This window comes from Lactuca virosa, chromosome 9, assembly GCF_052849685.1.
Source record: "Lactuca virosa cultivar CGN04683 chromosome 9, Lactuca_virosa_CGN04683_v6, whole genome shotgun sequence".
NCBI classification, from domain to species: domain Eukaryota; kingdom Viridiplantae; phylum Streptophyta; class Magnoliopsida; order Asterales; family Asteraceae; genus Lactuca; species Lactuca virosa.
In genome coordinates, this window is record NC_136434.1 from 268,465,663 (window position 1) to 268,476,132 (window position 10,470).

The 10,470-nt window shown below is 34.0% G+C and overlaps 1 protein-coding gene across 1 annotated transcript; it reads left to right on the forward strand.

The window, feature by feature from the left end:
• Positions 1-8,850: 8,850 nt before the first annotated feature.
• On the forward strand, positions 8,851-9,935 carry LOC145137874 (uncharacterized). The gene has a single exon (XM_079072014.1). The coding sequence runs from the start codon at positions 9,008-9,010 to the stop codon at positions 9,674-9,676; it is 669 nt and encodes a 222-aa protein (XP_078928140.1). The 5' UTR covers positions 8,851-9,007; the 3' UTR covers positions 9,677-9,935.
• The last annotated feature ends 535 nt before the right edge of the window (positions 9,936-10,470 follow it).

Below are 10,470 nucleotides of genomic sequence, written 5' to 3' on the forward strand. Positions count from 1 at the left end.
CAAATACGATTTAGTCTTTAAGTCATAAAAGGGACCATTAGTGCATATTTTTCAACTTAATCCATTAAGTTCAAATCTCCAACCTTTAGATCTGAATCAATATGATGTTTAGATGGATAAAGTTTCCAAATTCATCCATAACAAGGTCACAAACTTCCAAGATCTAAACTTTATGCACTTAAAGTGACCAAAAGCTCATAACACCCAAAAACTGGCTAGATCTAACAATTTCATCATCAAGATTCAAACTTTATACATCCAGAAGAAAGATCAAGGTGAACAAGGTTTGGATCTACAAGCTTCAACGCAACCAACGCTTCTTCAATGAGCTCCTTCTTCTCCAAGGTGCACCAAGAACATTCCAAAGCACATAAAAACACCTTCTTCTTGCTCACAAGGCTCAAACTAGGGTTATGGTTTCAAGGGAGGGTGTTGGAGAGGTAGAGGCTAAGAATGGAGTGGGTTTGGGGAAGATAAGGAGCTTAAATAGGGCTCAAACCATGAAAATAGGGTTTGGGCACTGATCGCATGTGCCCAACGTACTCAATTTATGCCTAGCATACTAGGGATGCCCTAGTACGCCCAACGTACTCCCCGTATGCCCAACGTACGCGGTTGACCCAAAAATCGTCCTAACTTCAAACAGTCGTTACTTCTTTGTTCCAACTTCATTTTTGATGTTCTTTATATCCACGGAAAGGTATTGAAGAGCTCTACAATGTTATCTAAATATCTTGGACTAAAAACTTATCAAATAAAAATCCATATTTCATGCAAGAACCCGGCCTATGACTTTTCCCGTTCTACCTTTCGGCCCAAAACACAATTCAAAGGTTTAGATCTCATAACCATCATTGCCTCCTTCCAAAAAGTCTAAACATTACATCCTTAAGGCCCAAAGCCTTTACACAATCTACTTCCGAATCACGACCTTGAAATAAGACATGACGGGACACCGGGTATTACAAGAAGCCTCCTGTATGATTATAAGGAAAGGATTTGAATTTGGATTAAATCTATTATTTAATAATTTAAATCTTGCTTTGTCCCTAAGTTATCTAAACTATAAATAGGACCCCTTCGGAACTCAAATTCCTTCATACTTATCCTTAGAAGATACTCTGGCGGAAAATCTTCTCATTCCTCTCTCCTCTTGTATTCTAGTTCTAGGGTTTGGGTGTGAGTCATTAGAGGTATCATCCTTTTGGTGCTAAGCTTTCCAAGACCTACAGTATAAGGAGATTGAAGTGATTTGTTTACTACAACAAATCAATGGTATGTAACCTTAAACCTTGTAATTTTCGAATTACACTAGCGTATGCGAGTTTAGTTTTTCATTGTATGTTGCAATCAAGGTGTATAACATAGATCTTTTATAGGATGTATGTAACCTATTAATTGTTAATTGTTTTCCACATTGTAAAATTTTGTTTTCTATAAAACCCAAGAAGTATGACGTTTATAATAGCTAAGCTCGACACCATGGAACAGAGGATTATAAAGATGGGGAAATCGATTCATGCAATTCAAGTAGTATGTGACAATTATAGCAGACCTCATTTGAGAAAGGATTGTGATTTGGACGAGAACAAGAAAAAAAATGCACAAGCTTCTTTCTCAAGTGGAGATAGGTTTGATGATGATTGGAGAAGGCCAAAGAAGGAGTGGAATCCTTATGAAGAGTACAATAAGGAGAAAGATGAGAAATATCGACAAGAAGGTCGTGGTTTTTACCAAAAAGAACAAGCACAACCAGAAAAGAAACCCGATCTTGAGTCGGTGTTAGCTCCATTGATGGAATCAAGCGAAAAAAGACACAACGCCACTAATATAGCTCTCAGAGATTAACAAGCTACTCTCCGAAATCAACAAGCATCTATCTTGAACATCGAAACACAAGTGGGGCAGTTATCAAGGCTTTTACAAGAGAGATTACCAGGAACATTTCCAAGAAATACCGAGAGAAATCTGAAAAGAACATGTTCTTATTATGAAAACTAAAGAATGTAAGAAGTAAGAGCCCTTAGTACTCTTAACAATAACCTAAGAAACTTCCGATCAAAAGGCCAATAAAGTAGAGAAGAAAGAAGAAAGTGATTTGGCCCAACAACCACGCGCATGGTGGCCATAATGCCACGTTGTGGGACCTGAAGAATAATAATGATTCTTATTTTGTTAAGCCATACAAGACGCCATTGCCATACCCGTCCCGAGCTAAACAAGACCTACTGGAGTAGGAGCATAATTTTTTTTTGGAACAAGTGAAGGGGATATCTATTGACATATGATTTATTGAAGTTATAGCTAAAATGCCTAAGTATGCTAAATTCCTTAAGGATTTGATAATCAATCGTAAAGAGTTGGAGAAGGCCTCTACAATAGTACTTAATTAGCAATGTTCAGCTACGATATTGCAAGGGATTTCAACTAAGATGAGGGATCCAGGGAGCTTGACTATTCCTTGTGAATTTGGCAACTCGAAAAAGACGAATGCATTAGTTGACTCGGGGGCTAGCATTAACTTAATGCCATATTCATTTTACCAAAAGCTTGATTTACCAGAGTTGAGGACCATGAGAATGGCCATCCACATGGTGAATAGATCCGTTACTTACCTTTAAGGAATAATAGAATATTTATTGGTAGAAATTGAAAAAAAAAATCATGTTTCCAATGGATTTCGTAGTTTTGGATATGAAAAAAGATGAAGAAGTGCTCATTATCTTTGGACGACCTTTCCAAAACACCTCTCAAGCATTGGTTGATATCCATGATTCCAAACATACATTATGAGTAGAGGATGAAGAAATTACCTTTAGAGTTGATCCATAATCCCAACCTTCAAAAACCAGTGGCGATGAAGTTTTCTTCATGGATGGAGTGGATGAAAAGATGTTTGAAGAGGAGCATGAAGAACTATGAGATGTTGGGTCTAATAAACTTCTAGAGTTGGAACATTTGATGGAATAAGAATTAATTAATTGGAAAAACACCAAAAGAAGTACGACATAGTAAACCTTGGGCTTCAATTCCATTAATTTTTGAAGTGTTTGCTTATACACGACCTCAAGCGGAAGTCATGGATAAAAGCGAAGACCAAAAGCCTAGTGACGAAGAGGTGGTCCACGAGAGTAAAAAGCCTACATAAGACAAGGGAGATGAGGAAATAAAGGAAATCACACAAGAAGAAAAGAAAGCTAAGGCAGCTAGAAAAACTCATGGAGTCAAGAGAAAGCATGAGGAAGGTGATAACTCAAAGAAGAAGAAGAAGAAAAATTCGAAGAAAACATACAAGAGACGAGTGATTTCATATAAGATAAAACGACTGGAGCTGAATGAAAATGTATATCCCGCTCCCTACCACAAAAATGTAGAGCAGGATGTAGTCCAGCTCACGACTCCTTCAAAAAGAAGCGTTTGCGGTAGACAACTCGTGGTTTGAAGAGTTTTTTTTATCCTTTTTATTTTTAGTTTAGTTTATTTGTTTTGTGTGTTTTATTTTACACACAAATGATGTTTCTTTCTTTCATATTTACTCTAAGATTTGTTTGATTTTTGATTTCGTAGAATTTCGGGAAGCAGAAAATGTGTTGAACATTCGAGTAAAAAGTTGTGAAGAGAAGTTGAAGATTATAATCGAGATCCACAACTTTTGATAAGTGTAGGGTGGCCTTTGAAATTCCGAGTACTCCAATGAATTTCTTAGAAAGTCACAAACCTTATTATTAATAGAATCAAAAGTTAGTATTATTTTCTTGTTTATTTATGTATGAAAGTTAAAATATAAAAAAATTAAAAAAGTTGTGAAAATTTTTTAAAAAAAAGTGAAAAGAGCGAAAAAAAAGTTCCGCAAAATATGAAGATATTACAATAAATTTAGTTATATTTTTAGGACAATTATTATATATAGTGTTTTCTTTTTAAAGTCATATCACTTGGAATTTGACAAATAACTTTTGAAACAAAATGGGGTAAATAAAAAAGCACAGGTGGTAGGAGTGCAAAAATGAATGTTATTCAAAATAAGTGAGGAACATTTACGAGGATTGTGATCATTTAGGGCTTGGGAAATATTTAGGATCTTGAGAAATAAATATATGCACTTAAGCAAGGCGTAATTGGTGAGTTCAGTTCAAATTGTTTTGTATGATATTGGTGAGCAAATTTTTAATGTGATGTATTAAAAATAATAAGTTTTGCTTGGGGAAAGCAAAAGACAAGTGTGAGGTATTTTGATATTGCTAGAACCAGTCACATATTCTAAGCAATATTTTACTACATTTAGCTATATTTTGGTTATTTATTAAGATATTTGGTACTTTTATGTTTAAAATTCAATTTGTTGCCAAAAAGACATTCCCAAAGGAAAAGGAGGTAATTTGACAAACTGGAAACTTGGAGGTTAGAAGTATAAATCAAGAGGAAGAAAAGAGAAGGAAAACATGCAAAAAGAAGATACTACATCGTGGACGCGTATATGCCACGCCGTGGTGGTTTGGAACCTTCCCGATAATCTACGATGAGACTTCGAGCATACATCATAAAACTGTCTTCCATGGTGTGGGTATCTATTCTCCACGCCGTGGCACCTATTTTAAGGAAACTATATAAACGATTTTTAGGTCAAATTTCGTGTGTGATTTTGGAGCCTACGATTTCCAAAGACTAAGAAAGATCAAATAACTTTTGAGAAACCCTTGGAAGGCTGGAAAATAATTTGAGATCAAGCATTAGAGAGATTTATGCGAAGAGCACAATATATTCATTCGGATTGCTTAGTTTAATCATGTTAACTCTAGTTTACTTCGTTTTTATGTGTTTTTTTTGTTGTGATTATGGGCTAATACCATAACCTTTTTTTTTTGGTGATGATGAATCCGAATACTATGAATTGATTTTGCTATTTATGGATTTATTTATGTTGGTTTAGCTTGTGTTTGAGAGATCGATAATCCTACATGTTAAAGTTCTAATCTTTATTTCTTTTTCTGCAAGTTTTGTGTAATTAGTTGATAACTCTTATTGCATGAACTTGATATCTATTTGTGTATGACCATTAAATTGCTAGATCTAGTAATTGAACAAATCCTAGAGTTAGGTGGTAAAAGTAGTATCTTTGATTGTGTTAGAGAGCATTATTGATCCATAATATGTGATTGACTTGCTTTTCTTGATGATAGATGAGTAGTCATTAGATGTTATCATTCCTAGTCCAAATAATCCTTAAAATCAATTTTGTGTCCAACGTATGCTTGACCATTGCATAGTAGTTCATGAATTGGTGAATACTAGGAATTGTAACATCATAACTAGTAAACTCATAATTTGGTAACCAACATATTTAATCCATTAGAAATCAACCATAAGAAAAGGGGGGAATCAAAACAAAACGAAAGTACTCTTAAATCTTGATTCAAAATCGTTTTCTACTTGCTTGCTTAGGTTTAAAGTTCTAGTAGTTGTTTAATTGTTAAATTGCTCGATTTAAGTTGTTGGTCTTGTAAAATCAGTAAAAAACCTAATTTACTGTCTCTTCTTTAGTTTAATTAGTAGTAGTTAATTTTCTAGTTAAAATTTTCGTTCCCTGAGTTCAACACTCGACGTACTTTACTATACTACTACGCGACTAGGTACACTGCTTATTTGTGTTTTAGCTGGTAGAACTAGTTAGGTTTATAAATTAAAATTGTTAAGTGAAATTAAAACACACCATCCATTTTGGGATGCCCGGACATTTACTATATGTCGTTTTTTAAAGTCCTAGAAACTATCCGAAACTTTTGGAATGGTTAAGGAGTTGGGTTTTCTGGGATTTGATTTGGGAGAAAGAAAGGTTACTTAGAATAGTTGGAAGAAAGTGATGTCTAGTAAATCCAACAATGTCCTTGGAACTATTATTCTTTTCGTTTAAAAGTGTTCTCCTTTTTAAGTGGATATTGTATTTTCTTGAAGATAATAACACTTTGTAGGTTGGTGTAATCAAATCACTTCATGGTGATATTAGTTATATTGTAGTTGGGTTGATTCGATACAACCCCCGGGTATGCTATTATTCACACGACATATCATCTTAAAAGGAAAGGGTGCCACATGTTCTCTGTTGTAGACTTCATGTGGTATATAGCCAGAGAACCATAATTTGGGAGGACGTTTGGGTTGGTGATGCCCCATTAATGTACAAATTTTATAGAATTTACTCACTCGAGGAGCGGTATCTTTGTATTCTCAATGATTGGTTATGCATGTCAGAGTGGCAATTTGTACCTTCGTAGATTGTCAGGGGAGGACGCACAATCGAATGAGCTTCAACATATTATTCCTTTGTTGTTTTATCGGATTAACGTGACATGTGGGGCGTGGGATCTAGATTCCAATAGTAATTATTCAGTGGCTTTTATCAAGTTTCTTTTTGATGATGCCTTATTGGATGTGGCTACTACTCCAATAAAATTGAATCATTTTGGCATATAAAGTTAAACGTACCGACTTGTATGTTAGGCTTAGAACTTTATGGATAAGTGATTAGTGTTAATTCTACTATATGCTATGTGTGTGACTTAGGTTATGATATTGCCAACCATATTTTTATTAATTATCTTGCTTGTTATGTCTACATGGCCTTAGATTGCGAAGTCGTAAGATGTTGACTATCATACCCTTCATAATTATAAGGATTTGGTTATGTAGTCTAACAAGGATAATCTTAAGACTAGGAGTGGGAGGCGTTAAACCTCGCTAAGCTCACACCAACACCTCTCATTCTATCAAGTATCTTTTTGATGATGCCTTATTGGACGTGGCTACTAGTCCAATAAAATTGAATCATTTAGCATATAAAGTTAAACGTACTGACCTGTATGTTGCGCTTAGAACTTTATGGATAAGTGATTAGTGTTTATTCTACTGTATGGCATGTGTGTATCTTGCTTGTTATGTCTACATGGACTTAGATTGCGAAGTCGTAAGATGTTGACTATCATACCCTTCATAATTACAAGGATTTGGTTATGTAGTCTAACAAGGTTAATCTTAAGACTAGGAGTGGAACGCGTTAAGCCTCGCTAAGCTCACACCAAACCTCTCCTTGTCTCTCATCAAGGAACCCGCCAAGCAACCCTCACCATCCAATTAACAAGAAGAGAGAAGATAAAAAGGGGAAAAAGTAGGTTGTCATTAGTGCTCTCTAATTTCTTTTTCCAAAATCAAACATATTTAAATGACACCACCTCCACTCCCCAATTACGTGTGTTTTTGGAAAATGCTTATGTGGCTTCAAAAAGGCTGTTGTAACAACATGTTAAGCTCACCACCACTTCATCTAGTCTAATGCTGTGTTGTTAAGCTCACCACCACTTCATCTAGTCTAATGCAGTTACAAAGAAAACCTTCGATGCGGTATCGTCATGAGTTCTTAGATTCTATGAATCTTTCAGACTAGAACTACTTTTTGAATAGCTATGCATTGAAAGGTGGAGATTTTTGATAAGTTGGTGTATCATTCGGCTTTTTTTTTTTTTTTTGGATTTGTAATAGAAACAAGAAAAACTGAAATTGGATTTGTTGGTTGCACCATCCTAGTCTTCTGGTCGGTATTAGTTTTTGATAAAATTATATGGTTCCAAAAGAAAATACTAATTCTCCGCTTGGTTGATCGACAATTTTACAGTTGACAAGTGCTCCCCCTCCCATTCATTTGAAAGTTTGGTAATATCCTTTATATTTAAACAATCAGAATAAAATAGAACTAAAAATACAATTGTTAAAATTACAAGTTTTTAAGATTTAATGTCTACAAGTTGGTGATAAATCCAGGAAGCTACGTACAACTACAGAATCCTATGTCAAATGTTTTCTCATTTTAATATTAATTAATCTTCTCTACAAGTTTAATGTCCATGTGTTTTGCAAGGAAATGACCAAATTGCCCATATCTTTCTTTTCCCTTTTCCCTTTTCTTTAATCATGTGGAGTGTGACTTGCTCTCTAAGTCAAAAACCATGCAACAATACTATAAAATACTTAATATGGGCATTATAGTATTCAATGGACGCTTGGTTAATGGTTATTATTACTATATTTAAATGTTATACATATGACTTTTCATGTTAAGTTTTTAATTAATCAAGCTACATATTTGTGCGTTGTTACTTTTATACTTCATTGATGATTGATATGAATTTTTTTTTGTTGTATATTATTACATTTTACATATTTACCACTTGGAACCCTTTTATTCCAGTAAATAATTTATATACATAGAAATTCAATTCACAGCTACAGTAGATTATTATAAGTTGCATATGCATGCACCCTTGAAGTTTAACAAATATACCAGAAATCCCCAAGGCTTTTTATATTTTGTTGTCTAAACTTTTTTTTTTGTTATATATTAGGAAATATAAATTATAAACTAATAGTAATTGTATAATATTTTCCATTCAATTTTTACATATAATAGTTATACACCGAATGAAACGTATGCTTACGACTTTATATACTTGTGATAAGCAAGAAAACAGAAATTCATTAATAAAGTTTTGAAGTTACCTTGGTTACTTTAAAAATACGCCAACTTGTCTCCTACATATTGACTATAAGGTGAGTAATGAAAATATCCAATTACCTTTATAAATACTTTGCATATGCACGAAAGGTTCCAAGCTAGCAAAAACTCATAGTCAAACGGGACGTTTATGTAATAAACATTAATTCCAAGGACAAATCAGTAATTTCATTCTTCCGTATTTTAAAAGAAACTAAGAAATAAAAAAGAAAAACACCTGTCAACCATTTCACTTGAAGACTATATAATCAGAACTTCCATTGATTTTATCTTAACCATCACTAGTCTTCTGCAGCTATTCAACACAACAAATTTGATTACTTATTCATTTATTATCCGTTTTTAGCTCCAAAAACTTGATTTTATTTTGTTGTTAAAACATCAGCCGAAAGATTCAAGATTCACGTTGTCTCGTGTGTTATTTGTTCGTCTTTACTCTGAGAAATGGTGAAGAAAGAGCTCAAGGTTGAAAATGAGTTGTCGAGAACATCTTCGTCTATGATTAGCAAGAAGAAGTACAAAGGAGTGAGAATGAGGAGCTGGGGTTCATGGGTTTCAGAGATACGAGCACCCAATCAAAAAACACGAATATGGCTAGGATCCTACTCGACTCCTGAAGCAGCAGCTAGAGCATATGATGCAGCCCTACTTTGCCTAAAAGGTCCCACCGCAAATCTTAACTTCTCTCATACCCAATACGATCACGACTATTCCACCACCATCATGTCTCCCAAATCCATCCAAAAGATTGCAGCGGCCGCTGCTGCTTCCACCGCCACCACTACTCCATCATCACCATTACCATCGTATCCATCACCTTCACCATCATCATCACCATCACCATCGTATTCCTCATCCGTATCCTACAATACCTCTACACCACCAACCACCAACACAACCGAAGAAGATGATGCATTCTTTTCAGCAAATGATCCTCTTGATGGTACCTTGATGTCGTTGGTTGCACCATGGTACAACTTCGGTTCACCATCCTACGATGATGTGATGTTTGATACATCCTTCTTCGAGCTCGACCAGTCTTCGTCCACCATCACCAAAGATGTTTGCGAAGAAGAAAGTGGTGATATATATCTTTGGAGCTTCTGCAGATAATTTTTTTTACTTAATTTCTTGATGATTCTTTTATTATCTTCATATTGAAGAAACTTATTAACTGACATATTTACAAATTTTCATTTAGTTTTCACAAAATTGAATTAATTTATTTATTTGTAAAAGGGTGTGGGGAATAATTTTTTTTGATGATCCCATGTGAGTCTCTTTGAAAATATAGTATTGTATGTTACAAATGTGATGTTCTTTGTCTCCTTGATTTAAATAAAAAAGAGAGAAGACAATATTTTATTGGTTATTATTTTTTTTCTTAATGTTATAGAACTCATTATATATATATATATATATATATATATATATATATATATATATATATATATATATATATATATATATATATACTAGAAAACAAAGGATTTACCTATGAAAAATACATACGGAACCTTGATTTAGCAACGAACTTGTGACAGAATAACTACGAAATAGTGACAGATTTAATTCTGTAGGAAATCCGTCCATAATTACTGAGAGAATAGCTACAAAATCACGACAGAATATATGTAGTCAAATTAGCTACGTAATTGCTACGTAATACCGACGAGTTATAGTAATAATAATAATCGTAACGCCCCATTTTTACCGTTCTGTAGGATTCAAAATAAACCAATGTTTATAAAATTCGAAGTTGAAATATATTACTTTTTAGCCCAAATAATTTTCATAAGCATGTAGGAAACATCGATAAAATTTTGAAGATATATAGAACGATTAGATCCAACTTCATATAAAGGAGTTATGCTTCTTCGAAGTTTCGCGATTATACCGGCACGACT